General features: G+C 40.3%; 1 protein-coding gene across 7 annotated transcripts in view; it reads left to right on the top strand.

Moving 5' to 3' along the window:
• gpam (glycerol-3-phosphate acyltransferase, mitochondrial) overlaps positions 1-16,255 on the top strand; it is a 189,870-nt gene extending 173,615 nt beyond the window's left edge. For all 7 annotated transcript variants that reach the window (XM_059947969.1, XM_059947972.1, XM_059947966.1 and 4 more), the window contains 4 exons: positions 510-630; positions 2,489-2,557; positions 10,569-10,627; positions 13,585-16,255. In XM_059947969.1, the coding sequence (XP_059803952.1) occupies positions 510-630; positions 2,489-2,557; positions 10,569-10,627; positions 13,585-13,698 (363 nt within the window). In that variant the 3' untranslated portion in view covers positions 13,699-16,255. The remainder of the gene's footprint in view (positions 1-509; positions 631-2,488; positions 2,558-10,568; positions 10,628-13,584) is intronic.
• The last annotated feature ends 81 nt before the right edge of the window (positions 16,256-16,336 follow it).

The raw sequence follows: 16,336 nt of genomic DNA on the forward strand, positions 1-16,336 counted from the left end.
CTACTCTCTTGGGCACTGGTATTATTGTCGCTCCTTTGGAGCAGATGGGAACCTTTGACTCCAGTAGTGTGAGATTGAAAATGTCCTTGAACACTCCTGCCAGTAGGTTGACACAGGTTTTCAGAGCCCGATTAGGTGCGCCATCAGGGCCTGGCACCATGCGAGGGTTGACCCTCTTGAAAGATGTTGTGATATCGGCCTCCAAGACAGAGATCATAGGGTCACCAGATGCTGCAGGGATTCACATTCATATAATTTTATTTTCCCTTTCAAAATGTGCATAAAAGAAGTTGAGCTGTTCTGGAAGTGAATTATCAGCCATTTATGATGTTAGATGTTGCCTAGTAGGAAGTAATAACCTGCAAGCCCTGCTGGAGCTGACTTGCATCCGATTCTATCTCCAACTTCAATTGGTAGTGTTCAAATGATCGTGAACAATGCCACTCAAAATGCAATTTTACAAAAAATTATTTATAGAGCTGAATCATTTAAAATTGTATCTTTTCTAGGTGAGCCGGTCTCAGGATCACCTGGAGTTCATCACTTTCTTACAGAGGCTGTTGGGTCCATTTTTGGAAGCTTATTTTTCTGCTGCTGTTTATATTCAAAGCTTCAGAGTTCAGGTTGAAGGTAGGTTTCACTGAGGACATCATTTGTACTTTTGGACTTGTGATTTTTTTTTTAAGATTTATTCTGAAGATGGTCACATGCATAGTCCAATCACAATTGCCTTGCAAAAGTAGCAACAGATTCGCCTTTTGGACTGCTGTGACATGCTCTGAAAGTGGTCCCATGTGCTAATGGGTAGGAAGATCCAGGCTGTTCAAAGTATATTTATTATCAAAGTATACTATATTCAACCTTGAAATTCATCTTACAGACAGCCACGCTACAAAGAATAGAAGAATAGAACTCATTTGAAAAAAGATGGTCAAACACCCAATATGCAGAAAAAGAACAAATTGCGCAAGCAATAAAAGCAAGCAAATGGCATTGAAAACTAATGTTTACAAAAGTGAGTTCACAGCCACAAAGCCTGTCACAGCTGACCCAGGAGCCCATTACTTGCGAGCCACAGCCTCAGTTTAGCACAGATACGAGTAAACCTCACCAAGCATTGAGCTGAACACCAGCCAATCCCTTGCATCCAGCCCCAACACCCTGACCTTTTCAAGCTGGCCCAGCACTTAAATCTGCCAGACCATGGCTCGTTCCTCATTCTTGGATCCAGGCCCTGCTGCTTCTATACACTCTTGGGCCTGGGACCCACCACCTCGATTCGACCCATAACCAACCCTTCCAATCTGGCCCGGCACATAATTTAGTTTAACATCAGCTCATTCCTCGATCTCAGGCATGAGTACCATTGCCTGGGCTCTCCCTTACCTCAGATTTGCCATTTTGAATTGCCTCCAAGTCTGCTTCATCAATGGCCGTATAATGGCTCGTTCCTCACTCTCAGGCCCAGGCTCTGTGGCCTCAGTTCAACCCGTGCATGCAACATTGCAACTGTCCTGCACCTTCAAGGCTTAAGTTCATACCACAAAAATGCTAAGTTGTATAGATGGTTCAAAAGTATAATTCCAAAAGGAAAGTTAGAGGCAATTGATCTTTTAGTTTTCCAGGAAAAGTGTGATTGATAAAGTAGTTAATAGTTTTGTTAGCTTAACAGTAAGTTGTTGCTTTATTTCTCCAGCATCATCTTAAACCAGTAATCTTGACACGATGTTGATGAAGAAATAGCATTGTAATTGCAAATTGCGATGGTGCATGACTTGAAGGGCTGTTCTCAGTATTTTTTGTTGAAAAACTTAATCCTTGTACTCCACTCTGTAATTACATTTGCAGTCAAATGAATTAATTGCCTTAATGAATGGAAATAATCAAACTTGCCATGCAGTTAATCCAGAAACTCAAATCCTGGTGTGTTCATTGATAGACAGCTTTCAAGTAGAGTGTGGAGTATGCCCATAATTCTGGTATATGGCATTTATAGACCAGCATCCAAATATAGTTGTGCATGGTGTATGAGGAATCCTAGTGTGGTATTGATAGATAGCATCCAAATACAGTTGTGCACAGTGTGCACAGAATCATGGTGTATGGCATTGATTAGACAACATCCAAATACAGTTGTGCACAGTGTATGAGGAATCCTGGTGTGGCATTGATAGATAGCATTCAAATACAGTTGTGCACAGAATCTTGTTGTGGCATTGATAGACAGTGTTCAAATACAGTTGTGCATAGTGTACGAAGAATCCTGGTGTGTGCCATTGATAGATAGCATCCAAATACACATCTTGGTTTTGCTGGATTTGTGTTGCTTTCTATGCAAAGTGTCTTTAACACCAAGAAAATATTTACTGAAGTGAAGTTGCTGTAGTGGCTAAACTTTATACAAAATAGAGAAAAAACACACTTCAACATTCGACTCAATAAATACATTTTATTGATTAACAACTTTTAGAAATATGTTATTTTTCAGAAAGTGAATACATCAGCAAGTTTCACAAGTATCTTTTATCCCGAACTGAAATGAAAATTGCAGTATTTGGTGAGTTATGAACAAAAAATGTAAAAAGTGATCATTTGAAATGAAACAAGATTTATTATCTTCATTCATGAACTTAGAAAGTAAACAAATATTATTCTTGTCTTCAAATATTTCAGTAATGCACACGAAATGCTGAAAGTATTGAGCAAATCAGGCAGTATCTGTGATGTGGAAAAAACAGTCAGTTTTGGACGGAGGTCCTTCATCAGGAAAATACTCCATGACTTGCCGATTTCCTCCAGCAATTTGAATGTGTTGCTCAAGATTTCTAGCATTTGCAGAATCTCTTGTGTTCCAAATGCATGATAAAGTCATAGAAAAGCACAGCACAGAAACAGGTTTTTGGCTGATCTAGTCCACACCAAAACCATTTAAGCTGCCTACTCACATTGACCTGCACCAGGGCCATAGCACTCCATATCCCTACTATCCATGTACCCACCCAAATTTCTCTAAATGTTGAAATCAAACTCACATGGACCACTTCTGCTAGCAACTCATTCCACAATAGCATTACCCTCTGAATGAAAAAGGTTTCCCCTCGTGCTCCCAATAAACTTCTCACCTTTCACCCTTAAGCCATGACCTCTGGTTGTAGTCCCATCCAACCTAGTGGAAAAAGCTTTCTTTCATTTACTTTATCTATACCCCTAATAATTTTGATACCTCTATCACATCTCCTCTCAGTCTTCAACATTCTGAAGAATACGGTCCTAACCTATTCAATCTTTCCTTATAACTCAGATCCTCTAGACCCAGCAACATCCTTGTAGATTTCCTCTGCACTGTTTCAACCTTGTTTACATCTTTTCTATAGGTAGGTGACCAAAACTGATCATAATACTCCAAATTAGGACTCATAAATGTCTTATTCAACTTCAGTATAATATCCCATTTTCTGTAAATATGTCAATTTATGAAGGACAATATCGCAAAAGCTTTCATTATGACCCAATCTACCAGTGATGCCACTTTCAACAAATTATGGGCCTGTATTCCCAGATCCCTTGGTTCTACAACATTCATCAGTGCCCTACTGTCCACTGTGTAGGACCTACCCTGGTTGGTCTTACTGAAGTGCAAAACCTTGCCTGTATTAAATTCCATCTGCCATTTTTCTAGCTGATGCATATCCCTTTGCAAGCCATGATAGCCTTACTGCTGTCCACTGCACCCCCAATCATAAGACAATGGAGCCTTTTCAATGAGCCTTTTGGCCCATCGAACCTGCTCTGCCATTGAATCGTGGCTGATCCTTTTTTTCTCTCTCTGTCAACACCCCCCACTTCAGCACTACTCCAATCAAGAACCTAACAAGGTTTGCCTTAAATACACTTGACCTGGCCTCCACATCTGCCTATGGAAATAAATTCCACAAGTTCACCACCCTTTGACCAAAGAAATTTCTCTGCATCTCTGTTTTAAATGGACACTCCTCTATCCTGAGGCTGTGCCACTTTGTCTTAAACTTCCCTAAAATGGGAAACATCCTTTCCACTTCTACCATGACTAGGCCTTTCAACATTCGAAAGGTTTCAATGAGATCCCCCTCATTCTTCTAAATTCAAGCAAGTACAGACCAGAGCTATCAAACACTCCTCATATGATAACCCTTTCATTCCCAGATTCATCGTTGTGAACCTCCTCTGAACCCTCTCAGATGCCAATACATCTTTTATAGATGAGTCCAAAACTGTTCACAATGCTCAAGGTGAGGCCTCACCAATGCCTTAGAAAGCCTCAGCATCACATCCCTGCTCTTATATTCTAGACCTCTTGAAATGAATGCTAACATAGCATTTGCCTCCTTCAGCCTATAAGTTAACATTTAGGTTGTTCTGCACAAGGACTCCCAAATCCTTTTGCATCTCAGATTTTTTGATATTCTCCTCATTTAGAATGTAGTCTTACATTTATTTTTTCTACCAAAGTTTATGACCATGCATATTCCAATATTGTATTTTTTCTTGCCCATTCTCCTAATCTGTCTAAGTCCTTCTGCAGCCTACTTGTTTCAACACTACCTGCCCCTCCACCAATCTTTTTATCATCTGCAAATTTGGAAACTAAGTCATCTATTCCATCATCAAAGTCATTCAAATACACCATAAAAAGAAGTGGTCCAACCTCCTCCGGAACACCACTAGCCTCCTACCAATCATCCAATGCTCTAACCATGTTCGTAACTTTCCTGTAATACCATGGACTCTTAACTTGGTAAGTAGCCTTATGTGTGGCACCTTGTCAAAGGCCTTCTAAAAGTCCAAATATACAACATCCACTGCATCCCCTTTATCTATCCTACTTGTAATCTCCTCAAAGAATTCCAACAGGTTCATCAGACAGGATTTTCCCTTAAAGAAACTATGCTGACCTTGTCCTATCTTGTTCTGTGTCACTAAGTACTCCATAACCTAAGCCTCTGACTATCCACACGATCAATGCTTCTCATCATCTTATACACCTCTATGAGGTCACCTTGCATCCTCCGTCGCTCCAAGGAGAAAAGGCCGCGTTCACTCAACCTGTTTTCATAAGGCATGCTCCCCAATCCAGGCAACATCCTTGTAAATCTCCTCTGCACCCTTTCTATAGTTTCCACATCCTTCCTGTAGTGAGATGACCAGAACTGAGCACAGTACTCCAAGTGGGGTCTGACCAGGGTCCTATATAGCTGCAACATTACCTCTTGGCTCCTAAATTCAGTTCCACGATTAATGAAGGCCAATACACCATATACCTTCTTAACCACAGAGTCAACCTGTGCAGCTACTTTGAGCGTCCTATGGACTCGGTCCCCAAGATCCCTCTGATCCTCCATAATGCCAAGAGTCTTGCCATTAATACTATATACTGCCATCATGTTTGACCTACCAAAATGAACCATTTCACACTTACCTGGGTTGAACTCCATCTGCCACTTCTCAGCCCAGTTTTGCATCCTATCAACGTCCTGCTGTGACAAACCTCCACACTATCCACAACACCTCCAACCTTTGTGTCATCAGCAAATTTACTAACCCATCCCTCCACTTCCTCATCCAGGTCATTTATAACAATCATGTAGAGTAAGGGTCCCAAAACAGATCCCTGAGGCATACCACTGGTCACCAACCTCCATGCAGAATATGACCCATCTACAACCACTCTTTGCTTTTTGTGGGCAAGCCAGTTCTGGATCCACAAAGCAGTGTCCCCTTGGATACCATGCCTCCTTACTTTCTCAAAAAGCCTTGCATGGGGTACCTTATCAAATGCCTTGTTGAAATCCATATACACTACATCTACTGCTCTTCCTTCATCAATGTGTTTAGTCACATCATCAAGAAATTCAATCAGACTCATAAGGCACGACCTGCCCTTGACAAAGCCATGCTAACTATTACTAATCATATTATACCTCTTTAAATGTTCATAAACCCTGCCTTTCAGGGTCTTCTCCATCAACTTACCAACCACTGAAGTAAGACTTACTGATCTATAATTTCCTGGGCTATCTCTACTCCCTTTCTTGAATAAAGGAACAACATCCGCAACCCTCCAATCCTCTGGAATCTCTCCCGTCCCCATTGAGGATGCAAAGATCATTGGCAGAGGCTCAGCAATCTCCTCTCTCGCCTCCCACAGTAGCCTGGGATACATCTTATATAGTTCCGGCAACCTCCTTATCATATTTCAAGTTGAACTCAATCATATTGTGATCACTATGGTTCTTTTACCTGAAGCTCACTAATCACCTCCAGTTTATTATAAAACACCCAATCCAGTATAGCTAATCCCCTAGTAGGCTCAAAACGCTTCACATAGTCACTCAACAAACTTACTCTCTTGAGTTCCATTACCAACCTGATGTTCCCAAATGACCAAATTGTTGGTAATCTCTCATGACTATCATCACAATGCCCTTTTGACATGACTTTTCTATTTCCTATTTTAATCTGTGGTTCACATCCCAGCTGGTTGAGTGGCCTGTATATAACTGCCATCAGGGTTCTTTTACCCTTGCAGTTTCTTAACTCAACCCACAAGAATTCAACATCTTCCAATCCTATGTCATATATTTCTACTGATTTGATGCCATTCTTTACCAGCAGAGCCACACCATCCTGCCTTCCTATCCCTCTGATGCAAAGTGTAACCTTTGACATTAGGTCCCCAACTACAACCATCATCCAGCTCATTATTATAGGTGACAAACAACAAAAGATCTAGCACCGATACAGTGGTACGTCACTAATCGGAGGCCTCCAGTCAGAGAGGCAACCCTGTACCACCACTCTGGCTTCTCCCACAAAGCCAATGTCTAATTCAATTTACTACCTCATCTTGAATGCCAAGTGACTAAAATTTCTTGACCAACCTCCCATGCGGTACCTTGTCAAATCCCTTATTAAAGTCCGTGTAGACAACGTCCATTGCCTTGCCTTCATCCTTTCCCGGTAACTTCTCAAAATACTCTTAAGATTGGTTAGACATGCACATAGCCATGCTGCTATACATAATCAGTCTATGTCTATTCAAATATTTAGTGCCTATAAGAAGTTTTCATCCCCACCCCCGGAAGTTTTCATGTTTAATTATTTTACAATATTGAATCACAGTGTATTTAATTTAGCATTTTTTGACACACATCAACAGAAAGACACTCTTTTGTATCAAAGTGAAAACAAATCTCCACAAAGTGATCTAAATAAATTGTAAATATAAAACACAAAATAATTGATTGCATAAGTATTCATGCCCTTTAATACGACACACTGGTGCAGCCAGTTGGTTTCAGAAGTCACATAATTAGTTAAATAGAGTTCACCGTGTGCAGTTAAGTTGTTTCGATTGATTTTAGTAAAAATACACCTGTACCTGGAATGTCTAACTGCTGGTGAACCTACAACATGAAAACAAAAAAACACGCCAAGCAACTCCATGAAAAGGTTATTGAACAGTGCAAATCAGGAGATGGATTCAGGAAAATTTCAATATCACTTAGTATAATTAAGTCAATCATCAAGAATTGGAAAGAATATGGCACAGTTGTAAATCTACTGAGGGCAGGCCATTCTCAAAAACTGGGTGACCATGCAAGAAGGGGATTAGTGAGGGGGGCCACCAAGAGACCTATGACAACTCTGGAAGAGTTACAAGCTCAATTGGCTGAGATGGGAGAGACTGCGCTTACAACAACTGTTGCCCAGGTGCTTCACCATTCACAGCTTTATGGAAGAGTGGCAAAGAGAAATCAGCTGCAGAAAAAAAAAACGCATGAAATCTCAGCTACAATTTTCCAGAAAGGATGTGAGAGACTCAAGTTAGCTGGAAGAAAATTCTGTGATCTGATGAAACCAAAATTGAGCTTTTTGGCCATCAGACTAAGTGCTGTATTTGGCATAAGCCAAACACTGCACATAATCAAAAACACTCCATCTATCCCATGAAGTGTTGTTGTGGCTGCATCATGCTGTGAGGATGCTTCACTGCAGCAGGCCTTGGAAGGCTTTTGAAGGTAGAGGGTAAAATGAATGCAGCAAAATACAAAGTTATCCTGGAGGAAACCTGATGCGGTCTGCAAGAGAACTTTGTCTTTCTGGGAAAACAAATCTTCTCCCAAGTTGATAACCCCAAGCATAAAGCCAAAGCTACACCAGAACGGCTTAAAAACAATAAAGTTAATGTCCAAGAGTGGCCAAGTCAGAGACCAGATCTCAACCCTAATGTGGCTGGACTTGAAAAGGACTGTTCACTCATGATCCACATGCAATCTGACAGAGCTTGAGCAGTTTTGTAAAGAAGAATGGGGGAAAATTGCAGTATCCAGGTAGGTCTCAGAGACCTATCCACGCAGACTGTACTTGCTCCCAAAGGTGCATAGCAGAATCAGAATCAGGTTTTATTATCACCGGCATGTGATGTTAACTACTGAATCTACTAAAGACTGACTTGAACGGGGTGAATCAAATACAATCAATTATCTTGTATTTTATATTAATAATTAATTTAGATCACTTTGTAGAGATCTGTTTTCACTTTGACACGAAAGAGTCTTTAAGCTGATCAGAGAGGGAGGTGGGGGGGAGAAAGGCAAACTGCTGAAGCTTTATTAAACACTAGTCAGGCTGCACTTTGATTGGCAACAGTTTTGGGCCCCATATCTCAGAAAAGATGTACTATCAATGGAGAGAGTCCAGAGGAGGTTCACAAGGATGATTCTGGGAATGTAGGGGTTAACATTTGAGGAGCATTTGGCAGGTTTGGACCTGTACTCACTGGAATTTAAAATAATGCATGGGGATTTCACTGACACCTACTGAATGTTGAAAGGACTAGATAGGGTGGATATGGACAGGATGTTTCTTTTAGTGGGAGTATCCAGAACTAAAGGGCACAGCCTCAAAATTGAGGGGTGATCTTTTAGAACAGAAGTAAAGAGGAATTTTTTTAGCCACAGAGTGGTGAATCTGTGGAATGCACTGCCACAGACTACAGTTGAGGCCAAGTCTATGGATATACTTAAAGCAAAAGTTGATAGATGCTTGATTGGATGGGCATCAAGGGATATTGTGAGAGAGCAGGTGTATGGGGTTGAATGGGATATGGGATCAGCCATTATGAAATGGCAGAGCAGACCCGATGGGCTGAATGAACTAATTCTGCTCCTATGTCTTTTGCTTTTAAGTTAAGTCCAATGTGATTCAATGTTGTAAAACAATAAACATGAAAACTTCTGGTGGGGGGGGGAGTGAATACTCTTTACAGGCACTGTATATATTGGTCCCTCAGAATACCTTCCAAAAACTTCCCCACAACTAATGTAAGACTCGCCAGTTTATAATTTCCTGTTTTCTGTTCAGAGACTTTTTTAAACAGCAGAACAACATTGGCTATCCTGACGCTAAGGATATTTTAAATATCTCTGCTATTTATCTCCAACAATTTCTGCCCTTGCCTCCCATAGGGAACAATTTGTCATGCCCTGGGTTTTGATCTTTCTTTCCATGATTTTTGTTTGCCTATCAAAATAAAATTCTTGTCAAGGTATGATAGTGAAGTAACACACTTGGCATTACATTGTACAAATTGCTTCAGTCATGGGCTGTCTACTTGGAAATATTAAAGGGTTTGAGAGTATTTGGCCTCCTCGAATATTAGAAATATCAAAAGTATTATGAAAAAGTGACTACTTCATATCTTCACCCCCTTCCTCCTACTCCCTTGCATGCACACACACTCTCGTGATCCAAAACTGTCCTCATTTCAAATTTCATTCGCCTATTAGTAATTAAACTGTTTATCTTCAGACTTTTTAGCAGCATTTAGATTTGTGATCTTACCAAAATAGCATGTGATGTCTCATTCTAGTAGTGATAAATTAATGTATCTTCAAATTTAGGTCCCTTTAAGATTGTCAGCCATGGGTGATAGTGGGAATTAGCTCCCACTACCTATTACTTCCAGTGCCATTCGTCTCAAATAGCTTCTGATAACCTAGTCCAGTTCTTGGCTTTCACATGTGGTTTAGCTACTAAGCCCAGCAGAACAGTTTCTACTGACAGGAGAAGGGAAAAGCTGAGTTACTGATGCCTTAAAACGGGTCATTTCAGACAAATGGGTCTCATCAGCTGTGGTTGGCAGCTCACCTAGGAGAAGGAAAACTTATACCTCCGCTGTCTTGTGGCTTTGCCTGCTCATGGGGAAGGCCTCGGCAGTAAACCCCAGGAGAAATACCTGAACTTGAGTCCTTAAGGCAGTTCTATGTCAAGTTCAAATTTGACTGACAACACCTGTGTTGCCAGTGATGCCAAACTGTCGGTCCCTGTCGTTCCTTTGGATTCATCAGCTGCCTGGGGGGGGGGGGCCTTCTGGATGGGCAACAGCTTGCTCTCCATATCATACTACCCTGGCTTTCATATCACATAGATAGCAATATCCATGGTCAACCCCAAGTAATGAAGGGCCTCAGTCTTCAAATTTAACGTCATATCGTCATAGATCTTCTGTAACTTATTTTGTTCCTTAGGGGAGAGTGCAACTTTCTGTCTTGCAAAAAGTGCAGTGAAAACTCTGAAGGACCTTGGGGTAAGTAATATTTACTTTTGGTATCTTCCATTTGAGTTGAGCCACCATGCTTTGCTATTACAATATGACCCATTAGCTTTCAGGAATGGTGTGCTCCATCAAAAAGATTATATTAGTTGTATTAATCTTGGGGTTCTTCCCACTGGCCTGGCAGACAAATCATTAACAATCAGTACTTAGGAGTTAGCAAAATAATTTTATCACTACTGTCTGTGCAGTATCTCCTCATAACTACCTTGTCAAATTGTAGTTCTATGAAAATTAGTCTTGAAAATAGCTGTAGGACTAGTAAATCTTACTGAGATTCTCGTTGAATGATGGATCAGTCTCAAAGGTCTGTGTGGCCTACTGAGCTCCAATTTTTTTTTTACAAATGTTGTACAAACCCCATTTCCAGAAAAGTTGGGATATTTTCCAAACTGCAATAAAAATCTGTGATATGTGAACCTTTATTTAACTGACAAAAGTACAAAGAAAAGATTTTCAATAGTTTTACTGACCAACTTAATTGTATTTTGTAAATATACACAAATTTAGAATTTGATGGCTGCAACACACTCAACAAAAGTTGGGACAGAGGCATGTTTACCATTGTGTTACATCACCTTTCCTTTTAATAACACTTTTTAATCATTTTGGAACTGAGGATACTAATTGTAGTAAATTTGCAATTGGAAATTTTGTCCATTCTTGCTTGATATAAGACTTTAGCTGCTCAACAGTCCATGGTCTCCGTTGTCTGATTCTCCTCCACATGATGCGCCATACATTTTCAATAGGAGATAGATCTGGACTGGCAGCAGGCCAGTCAAGCACACACACTCTGTGTCTACAAAGCCACGCTGTTGTAGCCCATGTAGAATGTGGTCTGGCATTGTCCTGCTGAAATAAGCATGGACATCCCGGGAAGAGACGTCGCCTTGATGGCAAAATATATCTCTCTAAAATCCTAATATACACCTCAGAGTCAATGGTACCTTCACATACATGCAACTCACTTATGCCATGGGCACTGATGCACCCCCATACCATCACAGATGCTGGCTTTTGCACCTTTCACTGATAACAAGCAGGATGGTCCTTTTCATCTTTGGCACGGAGAACTCGACGCCCGTTTTTTCCGGAACTAGCTGAGATGTGGACTCATCTGACCACAGCACACAGTTCCACAGTCTTTCAGTCCATCTGAGATGAGCTCGGGCCCAGACAACTCACCGGCATTTCTGCATAGAGTTGATGTATGTCTTCCTCCTTGCGTAATACAGTTTCAGGTTGCATTTCTGGATGCAGCAACGGACTGTCTTATGTGACAATGGTTTTCTGAAGTACTCCCGAGCCCAGGTGGCTATAATTGTCACAGTAGCATGACGGTTTCTTAGGCAGTGCTACCTGAAGGCTCGAAGATTACGCGCATTCAACAGTGGTTTCCGACCTTGCCCTTTATGCACTGAGATGTCTCTGAATTCTCTGAATCTTTAACAATATTATGTACTGTAGATGTTGAATGACCTAAATTCTCTGCAATCTTACATTGGGAAATGTTCCTTTTGAACTAACAATTCTCTCACGAATTTTGGCACAAAGGAGTGAGCCACGACCCATCCTTGCTTGCAAAGACAAAGCCTTTGATGGACGCTACTTTTATACCCAGTCTTGTACCGCACCTGCTACCAATTAGCCTGCTTAATGTGGTCTTCCAAACCAGTGTTACTTCTGTGCAGTTTTCAATCTTATTTTAACTCTGTCCCAACTTTTGTTGAGTGTGTTTCAGCCATCAAATTCTAAATTTGTGTATATTTACAAAATACAATTAAGTTGGTCAGTAAAACTATTGAAAATCTTTTCTTTGTACTTTTCAGATTTAGTTTATTGTCATTTAGAAACTACAAATGCAATGTAGTTAAAGATGAGACAATATTCCTCCAGAATGATATCACAAAAGCATATGACAAAACAGACTACACCAGAAAATCCACATAACATTTGGCAATCCCCAATCCAGGGTCCAGAGAGGCTGCTGCGTATTAATATCACGCTACCATCTTAACGCGTTCCCCGGAAAGGAGCGCCAAATCCACCAGACAAAACAAGACCAAAAACTAAAGCTACAAGCCCTGCACAAAACCACATAGTTACAAAATATAGTTACAACAGTGCAAACAATAGCATAATTGATAAAAAGCAGACGATGGCCACAGTAAAAATAGTCCAAAGATGTTAAAGGACTATAAATTCAAAAGAAATCACCACACGGTTTCCACAAGTCCCCAGGGTCCTGACAGACTTGCCATCCCACGCCGGCGGCAGAAGGGAATACCCCCGCTATGGACTTCCACGGTGCCGCCCAACTCAGCCTCGCAGGCGCAGCACACAGTGAAAGCAACCTGACCGCAGTGGACTCAGAGTCAGTCGAACCTCCGAGCCGACGACCATCCTCTCCAGCACAGCTTCTCTGAGCACCATCCTCTGCTGAGCGTATTAAGACGGTCCCGCCAACGGCCATCGGCAATGCGACCCCAAGGACTGGGGGCCTGTTCTTTCCAGCAAAGACCCGGACCTCACAGCAGCAGCAGCAACGAAGAAGGGCTTCCTGGAGATTTCCCGATGTTCCTCCGTGCTCTCACGTCCGTTTTCAATCGATAATGATTGCACACGGCACTCCACTTCACAAATAACAGATAATCAGCTCCGGAGTGGCAGCTGCAAGCTGCGTCGTGCCGCCATCTTGTCAGTTAAATAAAGGTACACGTGAATTAACATATCACAGATTTTTGTTTTTATTGCATTTTGGAAAATATCCCAACTTTTCTGGAACTGGGGTTTGTACATTCTTAGCACGGTACTGAAATATTTCTCAGGATGTAATTGCAAGAAAAGAATTATACTATAATTACTGCAAATTGTAAGCTGGTGTAAAAGTCACAATTATTTAAATTGTAGCAATTTTCCTTTTGCAGGTTTTTAAAGCACAGAAGAAAGGGAGCACAACTTTAGAACTCAGCAGCACTTTTCTACCTCTCATCAATCGACAAAAGCTGCTGGAGTACATTCTGAATTTTATCATGTTATAGAGAGGGCTGAATGGGCTGTGGTAATTTATTGACATGGACTGGTACTAATAAACCCATTTGAATTGATCATTTAACATTTAAGAACTTAAATGAATACTTGCTACATTTTCTGATTTATTTCACTGTTTTAGTGAAAGGTGTATACCTAACTTAATTTGGCTGCTTTCCTTAGTAATTTAACTGGTTTATTATTCCATTTAGTGTCATCTTCTGCGTCTTTTGATGCAGGCATGTGGAAGCATAAGCCACGAAAAGGTGATTACCATTATGGTCACAGGTGTGTTGATGACACTGAATTTATGATTAATTTAGAAACTTCAGAAGTTTATCAAACCTGTCATGCATATGTCATAGATGTCCCTTAATTTGAAGTGGACCCTCTATTCTTAACAGGTTGTTGTCATTGGCCATGAATTGTGTCAAATTCAGTGTTAATGAAAGTGTATCAAATTCTCAAGAGTTGGTACTCTAGGCAGGTTTGTTGTGATGTGCAAAAGTTCTACGTTAAAAAAGATTCTGCTGTGCTAAAACTTAATTGATGGGATATTGTGAATTCTGTGTCATTAGGATGTGGATTATTATCTACACAAAAGAATCCTTTTGGTTTTGCCATCCTCCCGCAAAATGGAATGGTTGTTTTCAATTAGGAGGATATCCAGATACTTGGCTATGAGCTCTGTAACATCTAGCACTACACACAATCTAAAGATTAATCATTTGTTAAGTGACAATCTGTAGAACAGGGGTTCCCAACCTGGGGTTCACAAACCCCTCAAATAATGATAAGGTTCCATGGCATTAAAAAAAACGTTGGGAACCCCTGTTATAAAAGGAGTTTGTGATTGTAATTAGAGGATTATTACTACTTTCAAAAGATATGTTACCAAACATGGCTCTGAGCTCATCTCACGTCCCCTCCCTTCCCCACTGGTTAGCCAAAGTTGCTCATTTTTTTAAGCCCTCCAACAAGCAGACATCCAGTTCCATGCATGATTCCTAAATGTAGGAGAGCTGATTGGCTGATCTGGTCAGCCAATACTTTATGTAACAGGTGTGGCAGAAAACTGTGAGTAGGTATGCCTCAGTTGCAAAGAGATATGTATAAGTAATCTTGGCTTTTCTGTGCCTACTGGTCTTTCCCTTTGCTTTCTTTTTCTTTCCTCTCCTCTGTTGACCTGATTGGTAGGTCAAAATTGCTGATCCATGCTCACAGTCTTGCACTGATGGCTAAAATTGGGTTAATAGTTGTTCAGTTTGTATCTTGAATGTGCTGGGCCCTAAATTATAGATTGCCTTAGGGTTTCATAAGAAGTTTAATCAGCATTTTTAGCAATCAAAAAGAAAGCCATATCTTTGCAAGAAGATCATATGTTTGCAATTGGCATTGAGACTAGGCAATAAAATAATCCTTCCAAAGTATATCCATTTTGTGGCAAGCGATGTTCTGTGATAAGTTGTGTAAGGTTTCCAGTTGAAACACAACATTCAAATCCAGCCATGAAATGCATTGAACCCAAGCTGACCTTCCTAACACAACTTACAGATTAAACACTGTGTGATCAAATAATTCCACTGTATGTGAGGAGATGCATGGTTTTTGGATGAACATCTGTCCGACAATGATCAGCCCTTGCACCCGTGAAGTGTGCAGGAGCAAGATACAAGAAAAATTTGTGCTACAGATCATAATTTTTGACTGCTTTATCTTTCAGAGAAAGGATGAGCTAAGGCCAGCTTTTTACCCACTGATTCCACATATTAACCCCTAAGAGTGAGCCCTTTTAATGGGTATAACATTTATAACACAATATTTTATTTTTCTCTTGCAAAATGGGAGACTTGGTAATTTAAAGATCCCTTGGAGCTTTTAGTAAGAGAAAATCATTTCCATAAGCATTTCTACCTTGAATTTTTTAATAAAACAATAGTAAATCTCATTGATGTGCCACCTAATATTTCAGAAACTGAAAGAAATGAAGACCTACAGCATCAGTTATTAATGTTGAGATTAGAAATTCCCCATGTTATTGTAAGATCTCTAAATACTGACAGGGGGAGGCATTACCAGTTAATACATTTTTTCATTATGATGTGTTCAGGGTCTCCATTGTAGCCTCTCCCTCAGGGGTGTTTAAAGCAAACTTGAGCTTAAATTAACCTGTAAGTCATGATGATCTATATCTCATATTATACTTGAAAAGCTACTCAAATCACTGGTCTTCATCTTTGTGTTACACCAAAGAGTTCTCTTATGTATTGTATGTTAACATGTGTTTCTTCCTTTTTTTTTCCAAAATCTAAATATCCAACTTCTGATGTACTTATTTAATGTTATGTGAAGAGACAATGCTACATGTTGCATTATATGATATTTTGGTTCTACCACTACTGAACTTATAAATGATTGCTGCCTCATGGGCCACAGAGCTCTAAAGGATAGAAAGGGATGGTGGTAGCAAGTTATTGAGTTGTTGTTTCATATATTTCTGGTCTGGAAAAGGGTTGGAAGTAAAAATAGAAACGCATTACAGAATAAAAACAAAAACATTATCTTGTATTTTCTCTTTGACAACTGCTTTTTCTCAGCCATGATTTTTGATTTGACTTGTTTCAGGATTTTAAACTGACCTAATACTGT

Source organism: Hypanus sabinus, chromosome 22, assembly GCF_030144855.1.
Source record: "Hypanus sabinus isolate sHypSab1 chromosome 22, sHypSab1.hap1, whole genome shotgun sequence".
In the NCBI taxonomy this organism is placed as follows: domain Eukaryota; kingdom Metazoa; phylum Chordata; class Chondrichthyes; order Myliobatiformes; family Dasyatidae; genus Hypanus; species Hypanus sabinus.